Source organism: Anguilla rostrata, chromosome 9, assembly GCF_018555375.3.
Source record: "Anguilla rostrata isolate EN2019 chromosome 9, ASM1855537v3, whole genome shotgun sequence".
NCBI lineage: Eukaryota > Metazoa > Chordata > Actinopteri > Anguilliformes > Anguillidae > Anguilla > Anguilla rostrata.
This window is the reverse complement of record NC_057941.1, coordinates 49,954,366-49,978,402: the sequence shown is the minus strand read 5'-3', so window position 1 is coordinate 49,978,402 and position 24,037 is coordinate 49,954,366. Positions and strand designations below refer to the sequence as shown.

The following is a 24,037-nucleotide window of genomic DNA, read 5'->3' as shown; positions in this document are numbered from 1 at the left end:
CAGTGAGAACGGCTGGGTGGATCCTGATCGCTGAGGACAGGCTGTTGTTTCTCTAAGGGGGGGGGGGGGTCAGCCTACAGTGCGTGGGGTGCCTTGCCTTCGAGTATGTACAAATAAGCAACCACAATTACAGCCGTTCTGCATCTTATGGCAGGCAACTGTTCTGTAATGTCACTTTTTTGGTAAAGCTTTTCTGTTAAATCGGCTGAATTGTTAAAGCTGTAATTAGCAGTAACTTTTTTGGGGCTGTGTCTTGGGGGGGGGGCAGAATTAGTTTTTAGTCCCAAGGATTTGCAAGATTTATATCCACAGGACTTGGAGCCTGAGAGGTGGAGCCTCGTGATAAGAATGAGGACCTGTCTGCCACCCCGAGGTGACCAAGAAGATGCCCGTTCAAAATTGTGCTCGTTTGTATTTATACAGCTGTCTATTTTAGTGTAATGAATTTGCAATTAATGCATTTACTTTTGTTTGTAGTTACTTAAATAAACCACCACCTCTGTGATATCCTGGGGTGTGCAAAAGCATTCTGTTAAGTAGTCTGTTCAGGGTGTTTTCATGGGAAACGCTTATAGAAGCCGTCTATCCTGTGGGGAAACATCTGTTGCTTCCGGACTCAAAACGGAATCGCGATTCCTTTGACACCTGGATGTCCTCTTGGATTGCACTGGCCTAAGCGGGGAAGTAAAAACAATGCGGGAAAAGGAAATGATCAGGCAAATGACCTATTTTGGGTTTTGTTTTTGACCGTTCTCTCCTTTTGAATAAAAAAGGTTAGCGACGTTAAGCGTGGTGCTTGTTTACACAGGAGGAGGCCAGAAGAACAGCACGTTTAGCATAGTGCTTCTGCCTTGCGTTGACTCTTTTGTGTTTCCCTATACATTTGTTATAATGTCCCTTTCTCCTCAGTGTGTTGCAATCCTCCACCACCCCCCCACCCCCCCCCCAATATTCGTGCATTAGAGTTTGATTACAGATGCATCGGCTTCTTGACATTAGTTTCCATGTCCAAGCATTGCATAGGAGTCTGGTGCCATCCGGATTTATTTGACCTCCGACCCCATTTCAGAGAACACCCATTTTTCTGGTCAGAACTGAAACTGTGAAACAAACGTGACAGGAAACCAACAGGGCGTATTTTCAGTTTTAATATTTACAATTTTTGTACTACATACTGCTTCAGTTGAATCCAATGAGTAAAACATAAATACACAGGTGACATTTTTTTTATGTATTACTTAGGATTTCTGTTCACTTAAAATGAGTTTTATTTTGTTTGTTTCTCTTTTTAAGAAAATTTTCTTATTTCCTTTTTTCCAAGCACGATTTCATGCATTGGAAGGATTTGTGACAGTCAACACTAATGGTACGAATTCGGGTGTAATGGGTATGATCGCAGAACAGATAACATTTTAATTTTACGATTTTATCCAGTATGTGGAACTAACAAATCAAGGTGATATAAATCCACTCTGGCCACGGGTGGGACGACGCAAGGGATGGTAGCACTGCTTGGGGCCTGCACCTGGATAACAAACCATTCTAAATGGGATCATCACTGACATGCAGAAAGTTACCCATACAAAAATAATATATAAAATATTCTGCCAACCTTGCTGTCAACCTTCGGCTTTCCACAACCTTTTTGTTTTTCTTTTTTTTTTACGAAAAGGAAGTACACAACAATAACGACGTTGTTATGGTAACTTTGCGTATAAGAGCTTGACTGAAACACATCCCAACACACAAAAAAAAGGTTTATCTATAGGAAACGTGTCAGTCAAAACCAATAACACCCTTATCCACACTGTAGGCCAAAGGTTAATGATGAGCATGGCTAGCAGGCCATAAACGCAAAGTAATCATCTAAACAAATGTGACAGCAAACTAATGAAATACTGACAAACTGATGGCAATGATTTTTTTTCTCCACAGTAATAACAATGATATTCTATACATATAGCATACTTTATATGACAATAATATTTATATATACACATAGGCATATATATTACTCTTAACCTTATATTATGTTCAATAACAATAACCAATTTTTAGAAATTTTGGCAAATGCATTTGATATTTGATGAGGGTTCCGTTTTTGTGATTGGTTCCGCTAGTTCGTCATGGAAACGGACTAGAGAAAAAAGTAAAGATTCCACCGGTATGTTAAGGTACTGTGCATTACTAGGTGATGGCTTGGAGATTTGGCAGAGAAACAAAATATTTTAACACATCAAATTAGAAAAATAATTTGTAAAAGATAAAATCATGTAGAAAAGAAAATAAATTAAGTAAATTTATTCCTCTTTTAAAAAGAGCACAAATCAAGTGTGCATAATTGTGCTGTTGATGTTTGCAATAAATACGGTCCTATAAATCCCTGTGTGTCTCATAGACACATATGCTGTATGTGCTAAAATGCTGGATATCTGAACTGCCAAAGACGACTAGTATGTGTGAGTTCATAAAATGGAGGGTGGAGCTTTAGTCCGCTGGTAAATTTACAGGTGTGTGTGTGTTTGTGTGTAAATATACATAGGAATTAAATGCACGGATGGTGTAGCAGTCGCATGAAAGACTGCATTTTTGAATAGATTACATTTGTTGTTGTACTGAGAAGTAAAGCAAAAGGGAAGAGAGAAGTTCTGTCAGTCTTTACTCTCTCTCACTCCTCTTTCTATCTGGCTGTCACGATTTTTGAAGCCTTGTAAAAACTCATGTGAAATGAATGCTTTCTGGCGGCGGCCGTTCTGGTAGGCTACGGCTTCATGCGTTTGGAAACGTCTTCGGCTCGAAGGCGCTCGAGCTTCTCTGTATTCGCTACGGGCCTCGTAACCTTCTCCTTCTTCTCGAATCGCCTCATCAAGGTGAAGTTAAGAGTCAGTAGTTTGAGTCCCTCGGTTCTTCTGGATATGGCCATCTTAATTTTTTTTTTTCTTTTCCAGTGCAAAAGAAAGTTGAGTCTCATCGTCGGAAAAAAGGTACCGAAGCGTGACTCGCTTTTGTCGATTTGTTGCTTTAAAAAAAAAAAAAAACATTATCCTTTAGAGAAACTGGGTTGATGCTCGGGAAAGTTTTCGGAGCGACCGTAACAGAGGGAATCAAAAGAGGAATAAAAGGATCACCCTGTACATTTCCTGCATCTCCTTCGCTCCGGCACCGGCGCTCTCCCTCTCTCTCTCTCTCTCTCTCCGGCTCTACTGCAGGTAGCGGTAGACCTTGAAGCAGTGGTTCCCAGAGTCCGCCACCACCACGTGGCCGTCCGAGGTCAGCGCCAGGCCCTGGGGCCCGTACAGCGGGTCGGCCGAGGTGTTGATGTAGGACAGGAAGGAGCCTGAGCTGTCGAACACCTGCGGAGGAGGACGACACCGCGCGGGATGTTTAGTGATGGGAATGTTTGGTGTCAGGGAGTTGGTTCAATATGTTTGGTGGGGATGTGGTGCTGGCATGTTGGTGATGGAATTTTAGTGTTGGGGATTGTGATGGACATGTTGTGTCAGGATTGGTGTATATGTTGTGTTGGGAGTGTGATGGAATGTTGTGTCAGGTGTGGTGTCGAAATGTTTGGTGTTGGATGTGGGATGGAATTTGGTTAGGGATGTTTGGTGTCAATGTTTGGTGTTGGGGATGTGTGGTGATGGGCATGTTTGGTGTCAGGGATGTTTGGTGTCGATAATGTTTGGTGTTGGGGATGTGTATGGTGCCGGGCATGTTTGGTGTTGGGGATGTTTGGTGCTGGGATCTCAGGCTTGCCCACCTGTATTCGGCTGTTGCCCCAGTCTGCCACAATGATGTTCCCATTGGCATCGACTGCCACGCCTGTGGGGGCGTTAAATTGCCCGTTCCCCTCTCCATGGGAGCCGAATTTGAAGAGGAACTCCCCGTCAGCGTTGTACACCTGAGGAAAGGAAGTGGGCGCGAGGTAAATGACTCAGAACCCTGAGGGATTCTGTATGGTCAACGCTACATGACTCAACACATCATTACAAATGTGATGTGGCATTCCTGGACCAACACTGACTCCTGATTGGCTGTAGGTAGCCTCCAGCCTCCATTTGGTGGGTGTGATTTCAATATGTTTAGAAACCATATCCACCAACCACAGCATTCAATAAACCAATCTTCACAAATATATTTGTTGAGATATTGAATAAACCGGAAGATCTTCACAGAGATGGTTGTTGAGATATTTATTAAGATATTTAGACAGGAGTTTATCTGCTTGAACAAGGGAAGAAAATGGGGAGGGCCTTACCTTCACAGAGTGATTGTGAAAGTCAGTCACCACTATTTCATTCTTGTTATTTACAGCGACAAAGTGAGGGCCTGGAGTCGCGAAGGGGGGGAGGAGAGCATGGGGGGGAGAGAGGAAGAGAGAGAAAGAGGAAGATAAGAGCAGCGAGGTCAAATTCACTGTGAAATCAGACAGTCTCAGAGGAAGTGGTGTCTGGAAGGACTTCCTCCCCCACTGCAGCATTTCGAATCTTATCCAAAATGAATATTTTCATACTTTTTATTTCTTATCTGCATCCCCCCCCCAACCCCAAATTATTTTTCTTGTATCAGTAAAAATGTTTTACAGCTTCCAAACAAGGACACATGTTTCTATCAAATCAAAGGTATTGATTTGGTGTGTATATTGATTTTTGTATTGAAAACCAAAACATCTCAGGCTACATAATCGATGCATCAAATATTGAGTGGTAGACATTTTAATGATCAGGATTATTTGGAATGATTAAAATGATTGTCTTTCTGGAATGTCTTCACATGTAAAGCTAGCGGCGGCTATGGAATGACAGGCTAACCAGTTCTTTCCCATTGAACAGAGGAAAGAGTGCCATTTACAGAGGATACGCACACAATACTTACTGAACACGGGACCAGATTTACTAAGCTTTTGCTCCAGTGCTAAGTGTGCACCACTTTTTTCTAAAAGGAATGAAAAACAAAAAACAAAAAAACAAAAAACAAAGATGCAGAGTCAGAAACGAAAGACCAACACCCAAAACAAAGGGTCTTAATGACAAGGGATATCATCCTTCCATCAACAAATGCAGCCAATCACAAGCGAGAGATAAACATTTGCGGCATCCTCATTGGTCAGCCCCTCTTAGCCAGTCGCACACGGCTTGCACACCTCAACCAATCACAACAGAGACAGAAGGCTGGTGAAAAGGACCACCCTTGGTTGTTGAACTCACAGGTTATTTTCGCAGAAAGCCAGGCAAATAAACAAGGGCCAAACAAGGAGAGAAAGAAAGGAGGGATGGAGAAAGGAGAGGGTGGGAGGGTGGGTGGGGGCAAGAGAGGACAGAGGGAAAGAGTAATGCAGACAGGGAGGAGATTTTGGGCTTGGACCCAATCAAAACCTTCGCCCATCTGGTGATCTCTCAAGACTGTGGGAGTTTGGCGAACGTGCATTAGAAGGAAGCTCTCTGTTTTCTTTACTGAACGTGTAGGAGTGCCTCCTGCTCTTCATCAAAATGGTCGTCGTGGATTAGGGTCTTATCAGTACAACGAACAGGCAGGTCAAACAGGGGTTTGCCTTAAACTAGGGCCCAAAAGAGAACCAAGGTTTAAGCCCCTGGACAGAAAGGAGGAGAAAATAATGAATGCTTAGAGAAATGGGAAAAAATAAAAAACAAAATGTAAATTTGTACTGATGAGAGAATGAGGCTTCGTGAACCCAGCAATGTATCAATGAATCGATCAACGAATCATATCGTTCAATAACAGTCAAAACCTTTTGCTCATCGCATATGAGCAAAATGATTGGTTGAAATCAGAGCAAAACGATTGGCTTAAATAAGTGATAACCTGTGCAAGCTCTGCCCATTTTTGGTTCAAGAGGCCTTATTCTCTCATCACTTTACATTTGACTATATTAATTTAAAAAATGTAGATTAATTAAAAAAAAACATCTAACTTCTTCAACACCGTCACACAAGCTTGGGTAAATCTGGCCCACCTGACCTCACCACGCGATGAGGCAGTTAGGGAATTCGATTTTAATTCCTCAATATCTCATTTGGACATCCTGGCAAACTCCTCATGTTATTTATTTATGTATTTATTTATTTTCTTCTTTCTTTTAAATGTGATATTTTGCACATATAGATATATAAATTAATTATTACAGAGATGCAGAAAATACCAACGTTCAGAAATCCTGCTTCTTAATTCTTGACTGGAGGAATTGGAGAGATTATCATCTATTGGATTGGACAAAACAAACTTATCCTCCTCACTGTTGAACAAACATTTTTCACTGATCTTGTATCTTAACTCTACTTTTTAACAGTAGCAGTTAAAGGGGGTTTAGTGTAGAGGTGTGTGTAGTGTGTGTTAAGGTTTGTAGTTTTCAGGCAGAAGCAAGCTGGCAGGCTGGTGATAGCCCAATGCTGAGTGCAAACACTTCAAACCGTCTTCAGCTGTTAGGTTATTTCATCAGTCACATGCAGGGAGCATCACTCCTGAAGTGGAAGGTCACCGTGAGGGGCCATCGTTTGGCCCTGAAGGATTTGGACGGGGGGTGGGGCTTCACAGGGTACTTCCCCGCCCCCCGGGATTCGGCCTCCACCCCTTTACCTGCAAACTGCCTGTCTGAGGTCCCTCTGGCTCCAAATTTGGTCACCAGTTTCCCGTTGGACTGGAAGATGAAGACGCAGCAGGCCTTGTTGTCGACGGCGATTATGTGACCGTTGCGGTCCACGGCGACGCCCTTCGGTCCCATCAGGCGACCCGCTCCGATTTTGTTCTGCGGAGGAACGACAGTCGCCCGTGAGAGCCAAGAACACCGTTGGGAAGGGGCACTAGAGAAACAGCCGGAACGTTCTTTCGGTTCTCCCGCGCAAATCCGAGCTCGCACCTTGAACTTCCCGTCGGAGGAGAAGATGCTGACCCATCGGTTGTCGTAGTCGGCCACGATTATGTCGCCGTTCATGTCCACGGTCACGCCCGTGGGGCGCTGGAGCTGCCCGGGGGAACGACCTCTGACCCCGAACCTCAGCTTGAACTGTCCGTCATTGGAGAACACCTTCGAAAGGAACAGGCGAGGGACTTCTTACAGAGTCTCAACGGAAATGGCGTTTTTCAGAGAATATGAAAACCAGGGAAAACAGTACATTGATCGCTGTTTAGTTTGTTTCTGAACATTATAAAAAGATTTTATAATTATGGGCAGCATCCCATAACATCCATATGGGCTGCATCCCATAATTCTGAAGTGTTTTTCTAGTCTTGTTTCTATGGTTTCTGCACACAGTATAATATTTTTCCTTGTGTTCATTAGTCATCTGCTGTGCTTTCTCCAACAGTCCAAATTGCTCCTTGGAGATTAATAAAATATTTATCATAATTTTCTTCAACATATTAATCATTGTCCATTCCATACAGATTGGAAACCATGTTGACTCTGCAGTGACCCTGCATGGCCATCAGAGGGCCACCTGAGGCCCAGGTAACACACCTGTACCTGCAGCATGCTCTCACCTGGATACACTGTTTACCTGAAGCCCAGGTAACACACCTGTACCTGCAGCACGCGCTCACCTGTATACACTGGTTGTTGCTGTCTGCCACCACCACTCTGCCGTTGCTGGAGGTGGAGATGCCCTGCAGGTTCGTGAACTCTCCCTTCTCCCGCCCACGCGTACCTGGGAGGACACATCACAGTGAGGCAGCCCTACGGTCATACATCTATGATGGAAGCCTTTGAGGGAAAGAACCTAGAAACAGACTCTAAAAATAGACTCTAGAATGCCGCATAATGCATTCCATTCCATTATTTTACATTACGTCCATTTAGTAGAAGCGCTTATCCAGAGCAACTTACAAAGCAAGAACACAGAAGTGCATTTCAGCAACAGTGCCAGACTGACTAACAACATTCCCAGACCAGCGATTAAAGCCCTAAATTTAACCACCATATCCACGGCGACCAAGAACAAAAATTGTATTTGTACTGTACATACAGACGAGCAAACAATACCATAAAATACCTTTTCTTTGTTGTCATTATTTCCAGTATCTTATTGAGTCTACTGTGTGTGTAATTTATATATTATCCTTTCATGCTCAAAAGGCCAGGACTAATTAAAAAGTTGGCCTTGGTCTACAATTTTAAGGGGGCCCACAGAGACCCATAGGGCCCAGAATTTCGTGCTACACCCCCTGAATCTACGTTCTGCCACCTGGTCTAAGTTGAGTGCAGAACCCAAAACGTCCCTCTGTCTGGCGTTTAAAAAAACGAAGCGCGTGTGATAGCTCACCGACTCTGTAGATGAGCTCGTCCTCGATGGGGTTCTCCTTCTTCTTGCTGGTGCTGTACATGCTGGAGGGGCGCCTGACCGCCTTCTGCCGGACGTGGCCCCCGCCCCCGCTGGGCGACTTCACCCTGCGCTTGACGTCGTCGGGGGACTGGGGCACGTCGGAGGGCTTGACGGCCCGCAGGCGGAAGGGGCTGCCCCGCACGGGCTGCCCGTAGAGCAGCAGGGCGAAGGAGAACTCGCCCTCGGAGCGCAGCGTGTACCCCACCTCGTACGTCCCGTTCTTGTTGTCCGTCACCTCGGCGTCGGCCCGCGCCCCGTCGGGGCCCGAGATCTCGGCGCGCAGCCCGGCGTTGCCCGTCCGCACCAGCTCGCCGTCCTTGTCCTTGGTGGTGACGGTGACGGACGTGTGCTGGCCCACCAGGGCGTGCCGGAGCCCCTCGCCCGTGGCCACGCTGGTGTGGCCCACGGCGCCCGTGGTCAGCAGGACGCCCAGGTTCTGGATGGAGCGGCGCAGGCCCTCCGTCTCCACCAGGCAGTCCAGGTGGCCGTTCTCGTGCGGCTGCTCGGGGAAGTCGTGGCGGGCCAGGGCGCTGACCCGCTCGCTCATCTGCTTCTGCACCAGCAGCACCTCGGTGGCGCTGCCGTGGTCCAGGGCCTGCTCCGTGAAGCTGCAGCTGCTCTGGATGTGCTCCTTCCCCTGGAGCAGGGAGGCCAGCTGGGCCTGCAGCACCTGGGGGTGCAGCGGCCTGGTCACACCCCAACGCTCCAGCAAAGGGCTGTCTGCCACATCCTTACAGCCATCCCACACAGGGACAAAGCCCACATCTGCTCTGGCTAGTTCCACTGGCCACCCACAACCCTTTGAAGAGCAGGTTTCTTGGAATGTTTTTTTTGTTTTCAGAAGTCTAAGTCAGTGTTCTAGAACTCCACTGCCTTCAGTTACCAGTAGCGATTATGACCTCAGCATTAGAATGTTCAGTCAATCACATATTTGTGATCTCACACCTCAAAGGGGTAACTGCCAGGGGTGGTTGTATGATTGAGTAAAAGTGATGTGCTTGATTCTATAGGCCTATTTCACAAGATGGCGACCAAAACCGGATGTAGGGATACTTTGTTTCCGGTTACCGTTGCTACGGACGCAAGTCCATTTCTGACAGCGAAAAATTGAGCCTAAACAGCGACGTGTGTTCTCACAGTCCCTGATAGCTCTGCAAAAGTTCACTGTCCGATGTTATCCGCATTGTCGAAGCATTGCCAGTGAACGTTAAGCGGTCTAAACTGGACAAGGGCTATAAATTCTTTTTTGAGAAGTTTATATTCGGTTATGAAGGTAAGTATAACGTTAGCTCTGGTTCACAAGAAAGCTAAATAGCTAGCTTGCCAACCACATCAAGTTAGCCGATTAAAGAGATGTTGCACTTCGACATAACATAAATTCTTTTCTGGAGGCGACTCCATTGTGTTTTCGTAGCGTGAAGCAACATCTGCTGTCCGTTAACAGCGTCTCTGTTCCTCTCGGTCGTCCCGAAAATGAATGAATAGGGAGCCTGACAACTGTGAGGAAAAGCGATTCTGTTAACGTTGACGGTCAGCAGGGGAGGCAAATGGTATGTAAGTACAATGTTAGGCTCCACAAAATTACTTGTTATTATACCGAAGTGAAATATCTCTGAACTAAGTTTTGTACTACCGTTACTATTTTGTGACATGCTGTTTGTGCTGTACTTGTTCTAATAAAGATTTATATTGGTTGTCAGATCGCCTGTGTAATGGTGTTCAGTTCACTACCGAGCTGTTTGTTTTCATCGCTGATAAAAACTACCCACACATTTTTAAATCAGCTGATATATCTTAAGTAGGCTTGTCGCGATGTCCGTCAATACATTTTGTAATTACAATTAACAACTAAAATAAACGTGCATCTGCAGTTTCAACATTGAATATCCAAATATGTGCTTGCTAACAAGGTAGCTGGCTAAAACGTAATTTGCTAATCATAACATAACATATAGCTCGCTAACTGATTTTATGACATTCCAAGTTCCAGCGCACACCAAACTACGGAGGAAGTTGAGAGCCTCGGCGAAATAGCGTGCAGACCTCTTCCTCCGTAGTTTCGTGTGCGCTGGAGCTTGCCATTGAGCCATAACACGGTCTTCTGTCGCATGCTGCAGCAAGGGTTTCTATGAAACTCTCGCTGGTTAAGAGGTTATTTTCTATTTCTCTAGCTCTTTGGGCCATTCCCTGTGAAATTTGGTGCCCCTACTTGAAAGGTCCTAATACCAAGAAAATAAGGACCCCTTAATGAAGTCCGAATTATTGCCTCATTCAAATTTTAATTATTTAACGTTTTTGTTTGCTTATCCTTGATTGTACTGTCAAATTTTACTGATGCTAATGTTAAACTTGTTTTTCTCACTCAGTAGCCCATGAAGAAAAAAAAGAAATTATTCAAAAAGTAAAAACGGCTGTCTTGTGATATGCCTGATTATAAACCGAGTTATATATATATTCGGAAATTGAATTTATATATTCAGAATTGAAGTTATATATTCGGAAATTGAATTTATATATTCGGGAATTGTACTTATATATCCAGAATTGAATTTATATATTAAGAAATTGAATTTATATATTCAGAATTGAAGTTATATATTCGGAAATTGAATTTATATATTCGGGAATTGTACTTATATATCCAGAATTGAATTTATATATTAAGAAATTGAATTTATATATTCAGAATTGAAGTTATATATTCGGAAATTGAATTTATATATTCGGGAATTGTACTTATATATCCAGAATTAATTTATATATTAAGAAATTGAATTTATATATTCAGAATTGAAGTTATATATTCGGAAATTGAATTTATATATTCGGGAATTGTACTTATATATCCAGAATTGAATTTATATATTCAGAATTGTACTTATATATTCGGGAATTGAATTTATATATTCTGGAATTGTACTTATATATCCAGAATTGAATTTATATATTCAGAAATTGAATTTATATATTCGGGAATTGTACTTATATATCCAGAATTGAATTTATATATTCAGAAATTGAATTTATATATTCAGAATTGTACTTATATATTCGGGAATTGAATTTATATATTCGGGAATTGTACTTATATATCCAGAATTGAATTTATATATTCGGGAATTGTACTTATATATCCAGAATTGAATTTATATATTCAGAAATTGAATTTTTATATTCAGAATTGTACTTATATATTCGTTGTCAGGCTCCCTATTCATTCATTTTCGGGACAACCGAGAGGAGCAGAGACGCTGTTAACGGACAGCAGATGTTGCTTCACGCTACGAAAACACAATGGAGTCGCCTCCAGAAAAGAATTTGTTATGTCGAAGTGAAACATCTCTTTAATCGGCTAACTTGATGTGGTTAGCAAGCTAGCTATTTAGCTTTCTGGTGAACCAGAGCTAACGTTATACTTACCTTCATAACCGAATATAAACTTCTCAAAAAAAAAATGTATAGCCCTTGTCCAGTTTAGACCGCTTAACGTTCACTGACAATGCTTCGACAATGCGGATAACATCGGACAGTGAACGTTGGCAGAGCTATCAGGGACTGTGAGAACACACGCCGCTGTTTAGGCTCAATTTTTCGCTGTCAGAAATGGACTTGCGTCCATAGCAACGGTAACCGGAAACAAAGTATCCCTACATTCGGTTTTGGTCGCCATCTTGTGAAATAGGCCTATTAAGCTTTTGACACCTTGTAAGCTCTAGCTGACTACTACTGCCATGATTCTTGGAGAGAGAGAGAGATAGAGAAAGAGGGAGAGAGAGAGGAGGACACCAGTGACGGATGCTGCAGATGAGAGAGAGAGAGAGCAGGGGATTGTGGGAAGGGGGCGGGCCCACCTTCTGCTTGGCGCTGCAGATGTTCTCCAGGTCGCTGATGAGCGCGCTCTTGCGCAGGTTCAGCGCCCGCTCCAGCTCCTCGAAGGTGACGCTGATCTCGCTCACCGCCTCGTTCTTCCGCTCCGTCAGCTGCCGGGAGATCTCGTTCACCAGCTCGATGGCCGCCGTCAGCTGGGGCAGCCTGGCGGGAGGACGGCGGTAAGAGCGCGGGCAGAACGGCACAGGCCCAAAGTGTGCCCACACTGTGCCCAAATTACCAGCGCAAAGCTACGCATACTGACGGAATGGCACCAGCCATGGGGAACAGAACTATTCAGCCCAAACTGAAATGATCTAACTGGAATCTTAGTGCTTATAAACATACAAATTCTGATTACACTTTATGAAATGACTTTTAGAAATCCACACTAAAAGATTCTTAGCAACATCCTATTCCAGCTCATTAAAACACGTAAATATAGCTCAGCTCCATTATTGTTTTCTCACAGTAGCTTTAAAACAGAGTAATGCACTTTGCTAAGGTAAAGCTGTAGAATCCAAATTAAAGGTGCATCACGCCGCCACCACCCCCACCCCCCCGCCCCCCATCCTAAATGTGTGGAGTACACATGTACCTGTTGCGAATCGCATCCAGCTGGTTCTTGAGGGCGGCCTTGTGCTGCTCCAGGACGTCCCGCAGCGGGACGGTCACGTGCTCCCGGTGCTCGCCCTCCGTGCAGTCCAGGCACATGGCCGTCTCGCACGACTCGCAGTAGAACTCCATCACCTGCAGGGGGCGACAGAGGACAAGCCGGCGTTCGCGTCTTAATCGCTCCCCGCAGGAAAAGGGTGCCAAGCCTTCGCACTTTTTTTGTTCCACTTCTGTCTTAACTGTTGGCTGACGCCTGCGTTGCCTTCACACTCTCCCGATTTTCCGTTCGCACGAGAGCCAAGCCGAAGAGACTAAAGGCCTGGACTCAATCAACATCCTTCCTTAATTCTGCGAATGTTACTAATTTCCTTCACAAACGCAGCCTGGCAAATTGGTTCTGGTGATTACTTAGCTTGGCAAGCAGGGAGAGCTTGTGAAGGAAGGAAGACTGTGTAGGAGGAACAAATCAAATTTAAGGATAAACGGTGATTGAATCCAGGCCTAGATGTTTGGCCAATCTTTCCTGCGCGTTTAGGGACTTGAATAACTTTGATTGTGGAGGCAGGATGGGTCTTGCCTTGCCCTGGTACTTCGGGCAGAACAGGGACAGGACGGTGCAGGACGGGGGCTTATTTTGCTATGGTGATAGGGATGCCCCATGAAGACCTCTGCAGCTTGTAGCACTTCTGGCACCATGAACCCTTTGAAGAGTAGGTTTTTTGGAATGTTTAAGTCAGGGGGCTCCCTCGTGGTTGGGGCGGGACGGGGGGCTCACCTTGCCCTCGTGGTTGGGGCGGGACGGGGGCTCACCTTGCCCTCGTGGTTGGGGCGGGACGGGGGCTCACCTCGCCCTCGTGGTTAGGGCGGGACGGGGCTCACCTGCCCTCGTGGTTGGGGCGGGACGGGGGGCTCACCCGCCCTCGTGGGGGGACGGGTTGGGGCGGGACGGGGGCTCACCTGCCCTCGTGGTTGGGGCGGGACGGGGGGCTCACCTCGCCCTCGTGGTTGGGGCGGGACGGGGGCTCACCTTGCCCTCGTGGTTGGGGCGGGGCGGGGGCTCACCTTGCCCTCGTGGTTGGGGCGGGACGGGGGCTCACCTGCCCTCGTGGTTGGGGGCGGGACGGGGGCTCACCTTGCCCTCGTGGTTGGGGCGGGGCGGGGGGCTCACCTTGCCCTCGTGGTTGGGGCGGGACGGGGGGCTCACCTTGCCCTCGTGGTTGGGGCGGGACGGGGGGCTCACCTCGCCCTCGTGGTTGGGGCGGGACGGGGGGCTCACCTTGCCCTCGTGGTTGGGGCGGGACGGGGGCTCACCTTGCCCTCGTGGTTGGGGGCGGGCGGGGCTCACCTGCCCTCGTGGTTGGGGCGGGCGGGGGCTCACCTTGCCCTCGTGGTTGGGGCGGGGGGGGGGGACGGGGCGGGGGCTCACCTCGCCCTCGTGGTTGGGGCGGGCGGGGCTCACCTTGCCCTCGTGGTTGGGGCGGGCGGGGGCACTGCCGGGGGGGCGTCACCTGCCCTCGTGGTTGGGGCGGGGCGGGGGCTCACCTTGCCCTCGTGGTTGGGGCGAGGCAGGGCTCCTGCCCGTGTGGGCAGACGCGGTCCGCGGCGGCGCTGACGGACTCCAGCACGCTGCAGGCCTCGGGCCGGGAGCACTCCGGGTCCCTCTGCAGCACCTCCATCAGGTTAGTGATGAAGAAGTTGTTCTGCAGCGCGGCCACGCCCTTCTCCGGCAGGATGGAGGTCTGTCTGCACACGGGGCAGGACAGCGTCAGGGACTGCGGGGGGATGTAGTTTTGTAGGCACCTGCAGGGACAGAGAGAGAGGGGGCGAGCGATAAACAAACTTTAATTTTCACAAGAGCGTGCAAGAGAGCAGTGATCTTCAGTCCTGATTATGGAGAGCCACAGGGTCTCCTGATTTTTCTATATTTTCCTGATTTTCCTGAACGCTTCTATAACAATATACATTCTAACCGAGGAGAATCCGTGCAAAGCGGTAACCGCGGCAACGTCTCCAGGCCATTTCTCTCCACAGTTATGCCGCGGTGCTCATCAACAACGCTTTTTTTGGAGGCAAGACATGGGCACTAAGGCCAGAGGTCATTTAAGCGGTAGAGCCAATCAGAGCACAAAGAGTCCGCCAGCGTGCGGGGGGAGCTTCCTGTTGTGCGAGGGAATCGGAGCGTTGGAAAGAGCCGCCGACCGCGGGTGTGCCATTGTCCCCCCCCCCCTAAAACGCGGTCACCACTACTGCTCTTCTGATACCGCTCGGGGGCGCTCGATTTCACCTCCGTCGGGGCGAACCCGGTCATTCGCGGGCTCGGTAACTCTTCTCTTAGATAAAGGGGGTTTCTTTGTTTCCATTAGACTGACCTGTCCTCAGGCGTCTTTTCATGCAGGCTGTTTTATTATTTACTTAGCCCATTAGTGTAGCCCATTGTGAGAGCCTATGCCTTATGGTTTCAAGAGCGGCCGCCATTTTTAACTGCATGCCACAAAGAATACATTTCATCGCTTTTATTCCATTAAATAATTGTGTCTTCAGGGATATGGGTCATTCTGTTTAATTTTAATTATCAAGTAAAACTGCTAAATCAACCGACAGATCTTTTTCTCAGAAAGGAGGGATTATTTTACCACCGTCAGAGTGACCAGGTTCCTCAGCTCATTCCTCTTTCAGCAAGAGGGTGGATTGTTATGTTTGCGTTGCCTTGTGTGTAACCACAAAGAATCAGGCACTGATGTAAGCTGTCTGGAACTTTTGCTGTTGCCACTTATTCACATCATTAATGCCTCTTTTCCCTGTGTAGTCCAATACTAACTTTTGCGAGGAGAAGACTGAAGTTCATTTTGTCTGTGACCTTCTTTCTGAGGCCCAGTTTATGGGCTTTTCCCACAGAATGAAATTCCAAACCTCATGACTGTATTACACTCTGTCCTCCCTGCTTCTTAACAACGGGAGGAAAGAGAAGTTTCATTTTCTATTTTACAGCGCTGTACAATCCCACAAACCCGCGCGGGCCTGACCTTGGTAAAGCCCCCGTAATGAATTCTAAGGAATGTGCATCGTAATGTCTTCAGCGTTGGGGAGACGGAACCTTGAATGTAGGGGTGTGGAGCCAAGCACCAGGTGCATACACGAAATATGTGGTTAAATCCAGATGGGGATTATTGCAGTCGCCGTGGAAACAGCAACTACCTTTCGCAGAATTGTGCGGAGGCAGGGCAGATTTTGGGGTTTTGGTAGTGGTCCAGGCAGATACTGTGGGTAGGTTGGGGGGGGGGGTGGGGGGATGATTGCGGTCACCGTGGAAACAGCACCTACCTTTCGCAGAAGGTGTGGAGGCAGGGCAGGACTTTGGGGTTGTGGTAGTGGTCCAGGCAGATGCTGCAGACCAGGAACTGCTTGTCTATCTGCCGCACCACTGGGCTGGTGCTGCCGGTTTCACGCTTCGCCATGGCGACAGACATTCACGGGGGCAGCCAGGGGCGCGGGCACCGGTTAACCTGGGGGTGAGAGGGGGGGGGAGAGCAGGGCATTAACCTCTGTCCCAACGGGAATGGGTTCATCAGCACTGCACCCCAAAACCAGGCAGCCATGACAACCCCAGCACAGCCATGAATTCAGATCCTTTCTATGTATGAGACCCCAATAGTACATTCCATTCTTCCCAATAATCTTACCAGAGACCTAGTGTGTACATGACTCTGTAAGTTTCATAGTGTAAACCAAATGAACAGCCCAACCGAGGAGACCATTTCCTTAATTTCCAACACCACAGATATTCAGTTCATATGTGACCAATAATATTGTTTTACTTTACTATCTCCTGTTTTCAGCCATCAAAGCAAGTGTTTCACACTTCTCTAGCAATATTTACAGGTGGAGTTTATTGACTCAGTGATTTAGTGGCTATGAAAAGGCAGCGATGAGCACACCCCAGTATTCCAGCGTGTTGTTTTCAGACCACATAATCCCCGCGCTTCACTGGCACGCAGATTAACACAAAGGAGCTGGAGAACGAAGCGTGGGGGGGTGGGGGGGGCCTTGAGGCGCGATAATAACCGTTGAAAACCGCTGGCGGGAAATCAAGGTAAAAAAAAACTGCAGAATGGGGAGGGAGTCCTGTCTGTGTGGCCCCGCCTCCACGGTGTAGCAAGCTATAGTAAGCGCCTGAGGGGGAGGAGGTGTGGGGGGTGTGTTATGGGAGGGGTGCAATTTTCACGGCAAATGTTTATGGAAATAAAAAGCTGTGAAAGAGGCTGAGGCTGGCGAAATGCTGGGTAATGCCCCCCCACCTCCCCTCCACCTCCCCAAGAGGTACATGTCTAAGCAATATAAACACAAAGAGAAATGAAAAGAACACATTTAGATCACCTGTACTCGTGATTGACTGTACTGTTATGTTTTCCAAAGACACACAAAACCATTTGCCCCCCTGTTATATGGTACCGTTACATGCTATATGTTAAACATGTTATATGTTAAAGAAAGGTTCCAATTTGTGGCCGCTTGACATAATTTGACATCATGTAACCAGACACAGGACAAGCACACGCTGGAATATTTGCTAAAACAATTCAGGATACGCTCCTTACTAAAGCAAGAAATAGATACATCCCAAATAATTTATCAGTTAACAATCAAGCAGTCAGTCAACTGATCAACCAATACCCCAAACAAATCAATACAAGTTTTTTTAAAAATCTGCATACTACATACACAAGGCATTCCTCCTTGACTGCATGTTGATGTGTTTATGCTAATGTATGATAGCCATCCGAGAGATGCGCTCAACATTAGCTCAGCAGAATCGAAACGATAGCTCTACCCGGCGACGACATTTATTTCCGTCCCTAAATACTTATTCGCCCCGGGTCTGCCAGCGGCCTTACGGAACGCGCTATTTAAAGCTCGCGCCGGTGCCAGTTCTGGCGAACCGCGCGCGTTTCTCTCTTCTCTAGCCGCTCCGTGTTCCCAGGAACCCGAATCCAGGAGGGAGCGGGGGAGGGGGGGGTAGCGGCGGTCTGGCGGATCGAGCTCGCGCTGAACGTGGTCGGAAACGGGGGGGGGGGGGGCACGTGCGAGCGGCTGCGGTGGGACCGCGAGAGCGAACGCAATCAGCATCCGTTCGTTCTCGAAGGTATAGTGTCGTGCTACACGGTCAGCTGAACTGCAGGCAGGCGCACGTACAGGCGGAATATCAAGTAGGGTTTTTTTTCACTCAAGGGCTGTCCTTGTTGCCTTTGAGATATAAGCATTGCATCCACAGAAAAGAAAAGAAAAAATACAATTGCAATGTGCCCCACACTGTGCAATGAAATACTCCCATAACACACACACACACACACACACACACACACACACACACAGATCCTTTCTAATTGTCTAATTCCCTCTCGGAAGAATTCTTGGAAGTAATAAATATAAAAAACTGTAAAATATTTTGATATTAACAGGGGTTATTGTTAAACCACTGCTCTCTTTCTCCCTCTCTTCCTCCCTCTCTTTCTCAGCCTCTCTCTCTCTCTCTCTCCCTCTCGTCCTCCCTCTCTTTCTCAGCCTCTCTCTCTCTCTCCCTCCTCCCCATATCTCCTTTTTTAGAGCGCCAGCAGCGGACTCAAAACCTCACAGTCATGTGAGGAGCCGATCATGAGTTACCCCAACCCTCCCTGCCGATGCCAGCGAGCGTCACATCCCTTATCTCTACTCCCAGCATGCATCTGGAGAGACCAGACTTGGCAGGCACCTGCTTCGGTGCAGCTCTCACCTGCGCTATTGTCCCGGGGAGCACCTGCTCCTAAGGCCACGCCCCCCTCCCATTCCCATTGGACGAGCAATGTAAGCACAGAGGCACAATGATCAATCAACTTCCTCTGGATGAAAAAACAAGCCAAAGCCCCTCTACTTCCTGTATTTGCGTTTGTTATTTTGGCTCTGTGCTCCACCAAATCAGATTATAAGGTTAAAGTGCAGAATGTTAGCTCCAATTTAAGGGCACTTACATCCATATTGGGTGATCCGAGTATGAATTACAGCCTTTTTATATGTAGTGTGCCCATTTTATGGGTGCAGTAGTGATTGGATAGTTGGCTCCTCAGCAGTTTCTTGGTCAGCCGTGTGTCTTTGTATCATTAGTTCATGAATAGGGAAGCTAACGAAAGGTGTAGAGCCGATGAGTGGAATTAGCATTTGCGGTCTGCTGCTGTGGTCTCTCAACATGAGGGCCAAGTAAGTGTCCAAGCTGGTAAAACAGGCCTTCATGAGGCTGATCAGATTGTGTGTATGTGTGTGTGTGTGTGTGCGTGTGCGTGTCTGTGTTTCAGAATTTCACAAAAAAACACATCTGAGGTGTCTGTATCCTGGTTACAGAGCGCTGGTTTTGCATGCTAGTTTTTTGTTCCAAATTCTTATTCGGGCTTCATTTTGTAAACAGCTGTAGGCACCAGCATTGGTTCACTCCTCCTGTATCAGGTCAAAGTCAAATGTTTCACAAAGGACTCAATGTTCAGGGCTGCAGCTGTGGCACATGACTTGTGTCAAAAATGTCAGATAGAATCAGTGGTGGGCCCAATAAAATGGATCGAGAGCAGAAGTTTCCCTGAAACCCCGAAGTCCTGCTTACTGAGGTCACAAAGCTGTAAAAGCAGGGACATTTATGTGAGAGCAACAACAGCGGAACTCTTGCTTGACCTGTGTCTAGACGGTGTTTTCCAACAAGCGCCGCTTTTCAAAATAAAGCCATACATGGCTTCATTTCCAACAGAATGCGCGCTCAGTTGGCAGTCGATCAACTTTGGACAACTAGAACGAATAAATGAATACTTGAAATAATTAAGAATGGAGAATGAACAAGTGAATGAGTGAATTAAGGAATTTGTGTTCTATATCGATAGTACGAGCCAGAAATACCTCTGCGCTGACAGTTTAATTACTCCACAGGAGACACGGGGTCGCGGTGGTGAAGTTTGCTTGAAGGACATGATTTATGACTGCGGTTCATGTGGGAGGTATCTCAGTCAGATATGTATCTGTGTGTGGGTGCGTTTGCTTATGAGTGTGTGCATGCATGTATGTGTGTGCGCATGCTCATGTGTGTATGTACATGTGTGTATGAGAGAGTGTGTGTGTGTGTGTGCTTGTGAGTGTGTGTGTGTGCGTGCATGTGTGTGTGTGTATGTGTGTGCATGCTCATGTCTGTGTGTGTGCATGCTCAAGTGTGTATGTACATGTGTGTATGAGAGAGAGTGTGTGTGTGTGTGTGTGTGTGTGTGTGTGCACGTGTGTCCATGAGTTCCTCTGACCCGGCAGAAGCACTGTCACAGCTGTTTGTCCAGCAAAGCTCACTGAACGTCGTTCCCACCACAGCAAACCCTAACACCTGCTGTGCGTGCTTACAGCGGGCTACAACAGCCCTGCGGTGAGCATCCAAAGCACAGGCTTACCGCTCAGCGTATAGTGAGCTGGGGAAGCATTGTTCAGCTTCGGGCCCATCAGCAGAACCAGGGGGTACGATTTAGCTAAAGACGTATTCAGCACTGACATCAGGAAGCATTGTTAGTTTTCAGTGCTCGGGACGGAGACGAGCGATTTAGGCAGCGACCCTCGGGGTGTTCATGCCCAGGCTTGGATTTTTTGAATTTTGGATAGTCTGTAGATAAACGGTGGGCCTAGAAGGGCTGAATGGCACAAGGTTCTTATGTTCTTCAAGACAACAATAAAATCTGATTGGCTTATTAATCGCTGTCACTGTGCATGTCAGCATCACGCTTCTGTGTAATTGGTTGTTGTGGGAAAAGGGGGAGGGGCTAACACGACAGTTAACCGCTACGTGCATGTCGACATACAGGTTTTTCCTTTAATTTCGCTGCACGGAAATATCTGCCCCAGGTGAGCAACAGAAAAATTATCAAAGTGAAAAAATCCGGCTGAGTTCTTTTTTTTTTCACAAAAGAAGAGAAAATGGCAACGGCAAATGGCAAGACTCGTGACAAAAGGAAACCGTTTTCCAAAAACAGACAGCTTAGTTTACACAGCAGTAGCACGTCCAGAATGACTCAAAGGTTGCAGAGAAGGTACATTACATGCAGTAGGGGAGGAAAAAAAACACACAAAATGCCAGTGGAAACACAGCAAAGTCACTGTTTGTACAAAGAATCACATGAACAGACACAGAACACACAGAATGCTTATTCGGTGTTCTTCGCCTTTTGCCATACATGAGGACTTCCACAAATCCTCTTTTTTCCCCACAGACAGCAAGATAAAGACTCTGTGGTCACAGCTTACTGACTGGGGCAGATAATGTAATCAACTTATCCCAGGGACACAGCAGAGCGTAAATTCTGCAATCAATCAATAAATCAATCAATCAATCAACCAACCAACCAATCAATCAATCAATCCTTATTTTTGTACGAATTACAACCCGTTTGTCTCACAGACATTCACCAGGGGCATTTTACAGAGGACAAAAAATAAAAAAACAGAAGAGGCCTAATTTTAGCCAGGGCCGACTGAAACTAGAACTGATCCTTCATAGCAGCGACCTCCGCATCTTCCGTCTCACTACGTCACTCACACACATCCTCTTCCTCATCTGTCCACAACTTTGTTGGGAAACCCATACAATACACAGAGACCCTACAACTTTTCAACTCTGTCGTTTGATGGCTCATGGCTAAAAATGTCCCTGTTTCTTTTTTCTCTCCCTCTCTCTGTTCCTCTCTCCCTTTCTGTCTCTTCCTCTGTTCCCTTCCCTCTCCCCTCTCTCTCTCCCTCTCCCTCTGTCCCTCTCTCTCCTTCTCACCTTCCATCCCTCTCTCTCTCTCTCTCTCTCTCTCATACTCTACTTCTTCGGTCTCTCTCTCCCTCTCTCCTTCCCTCCCCCCCTCTCTCTCGCTCTCTCTCTCTCTCTTCCTCTCCCTCTGTCTCTCTCCCTCTCTCCTTTCCTCACCCCTCCCTCTCTCTCCCTCCATCCTCTCTCTCTCTCTCCCTCCCTCCCCCTTTCTCTCCCTATCTTCCTCCCTCTCTCTCTCTGTCTCTGTGCTGTAACAGTCAGTGTACCAGTTACAGCAGGCTAACTGTGTGTCTCAGCCCTGAGTCCTCAGCCCCAGCAGCTCTGAGGTCTGAGTAGCAGAAAGAGGAAGCCTAAATCGGCACTCCCCGAAAAAAGTGTTCACCCTCGTGGTTCCGCCCCGCCACGGTCCCACACCAGCCTGTCTGCTCAGAGAGGCAGAGAGAGAGAGGGAGAGAGAGGAGAGAGGGAGGGAGAGGGAAAAGATCTGGAAAACTCTAGCCCTTCTCTGACCCCCAGACCAGCACCCACACAGCTGTGAGGCACCTTAACAATGGAATTCCTCCCCTTTTCAATCACTACCCAGCGTGCGCACACACACACACACTCACGCAAACACACGCACGCACGCAGACGGGAGCCGGGAGCGAAGCTCTGAAACGCAGTAGCAGCAGTGGAGGAACGCTCACTTACGGTGCGGAGAGAGGGAGAAAGGAGAGAAAAGAGGGAGTTCGGAGGTCGTTCAGGAAGGTTCCATTGTTGTATCCAAGCCTGGAGATCACAGGGCCCGGAGTCTGAGGAACTCCATAGTTCCACTGCCCCTCAAAACCATACGATTCAGCAGCCTCTCCCCCCTCGGTCTGCAAACCCCCCCCCTCTCCTTCCCCTTTCTCTCTTCCTCCTCCCCCTTCCTTCACACACACACACACGCACTCAAACACAGACACACGCACACTGAAGCGCTCACTCGCTGAATGGGAACAGCTGAGCTGTGATGTCACAGAGGAGGTGGGACGAGCCTCGGGGCTGGAGGCCCCGCCCCCCCGCTGCACTGTGTTCCAATGCAGGTCCCAGTCAGTCTGGCCACTCCCATAGCTCCGCCCACGTGCTGTGATACGATTGGCTCAGAGAGGGCACTGCTTTAAGCATGGATTGCCTCAGAAGCGAACTATTCGTGCTGACAAATAGGGCGGGGTGGGGAAAGAGAGAGAGAGAGGGAGAGACAGAGAGAGAGAGGAAATACAGATAGACAGAGCTGTACCTTCATACTAAATGTAATAAATATAAAGAAATTAGAGAATATTTCTCTCCCATATTCAAAGATGAGCGAGCGAGCACTTGAGAAGAAGGAAGAACAATAGCAAGCTCACACACACTGCATGTAGAAGCCCTCCTCCCTCCTCAGAGTCTATTTTTTACCATTTACAGCATGACATTTTAGGCTTTTTAAATTTTTCATCCATAACTACAATAATTTATTTTGTTAAATACTAAACTACTAAATAAGCTGGTTAAATACTACAGAATCCAATAATAATAATAATAAAAATAAGAAGAAGAAAAAGGAGAACAAGAAGAAGACAAAGAAGGAGAAGGAAAAGAAGCAGAATAAAGAATGAGAGAAGCTCATGTGGTGATTCAGTAGACAAAGGCAGCAGGCCCGTTTAGCTCTACTGTACATTCCAGGAGAGACACATGCTGACCAGTCTGGCCTTGAGACAGAAAATTACCCAGAACCCCTTCCGACCTCTGAGCATGCCCAGAGAGAAGATTCTTGGAGAGGTGGTGCCGTCCAGAGAAAAAGCCTCATTTGTTATCAAGCGCAACTGGATTACCAGGGCCAGACTGGTGGCATTAGAAACTGATCTGATGGTCAGAGGTCAAAGTTCAGAGGTGAGAGGCCAGAGTGGAGGGAGATGTTTGCTTATGAATGTCCCTTTTTGTTGGAGGGTTGAAGGCTCAACCTGACCGACTTATCAAAGCACTGTCCTCCAAACTTAAAGCTTAAAAATCAAGTCACAAGTTAAGAATCTATGATTTAGACACCCCTTACAATTTAAGTAGTGTAGCCTTTAAGTAGTGAATTCTGAGACTAGTACACACCTGTAGCAATTTTATATGTGATGGAGGCAATTTTTGGAAGATACTACTGCAGCGTTGTGTATGTGTACCAATACTGTGCATTACTTTTTGATTTTAATGGCTGTGCAGTTGCTCAGTTTGTTTGGTTTTTACAGCCTACACTGCAGGGATTAAAGTGACCAAGACACATGACAGTTTTCTCCAAGCAATCTCGCTCCAATTTGCTTCAAGTTTGGAAGATTGAGCAGAAAATGGAAAAGTCTTACAGCAACAGCGGGGACGATTTACAGGACACCAACGGCAGTAATGGAAGATGCGTCTTTTTTTTCTAACACAGAAGAAA

The 24,037-nt window shown here is 47.0% G+C and overlaps 1 protein-coding gene across 8 annotated transcripts; it reads right to left on the bottom strand.

Moving 5' to 3' along the window:
• Positions 1 to 1,296: 1,296 nt before the first annotated feature.
• Positions 1,297 to 22,480, bottom strand: trim3b (tripartite motif containing 3b). 8 transcript variants are annotated; one of them, XM_064352676.1, is made up of 13 exons: positions 22,306 to 22,480; positions 16,140 to 16,321; positions 14,436 to 14,618; positions 13,881 to 13,920; positions 12,802 to 12,953; positions 12,188 to 12,368; positions 8,277 to 9,006; positions 7,558 to 7,661; positions 6,875 to 7,042; positions 6,595 to 6,763; positions 4,259 to 4,329; positions 3,761 to 3,901; positions 1,297 to 3,353 (listed from the first exon to the last, which is right to left on the bottom strand). In XM_064352676.1, the coding sequence occupies exons 2-13, from the start codon at positions 16,283 to 16,285 to the stop codon at positions 3,201 to 3,203; spliced, it is 2,238 nt and encodes a 745-aa protein (XP_064208746.1). In that variant the 5' UTR covers positions 16,286 to 16,321; positions 22,306 to 22,480; the 3' UTR covers positions 1,297 to 3,200. The 8 variants fall into 8 exon arrangements, with proteins under 8 accessions (XP_064208746.1, XP_064208742.1, XP_064208744.1 ...); XM_064352672.1 differs by lacking the exons at positions 13,881 to 13,920; positions 14,436 to 14,618; positions 16,140 to 16,321; positions 22,306 to 22,480 and adding exons at positions 4,876 to 4,935; positions 14,278 to 14,309; XM_064352674.1 differs by lacking the exons at positions 13,881 to 13,920; positions 14,436 to 14,618; positions 16,140 to 16,321; positions 22,306 to 22,480 and adding exons at positions 4,876 to 4,935; positions 14,023 to 14,142.
• Between the last annotated feature and the right edge of the window lie 1,557 nt (positions 22,481 to 24,037).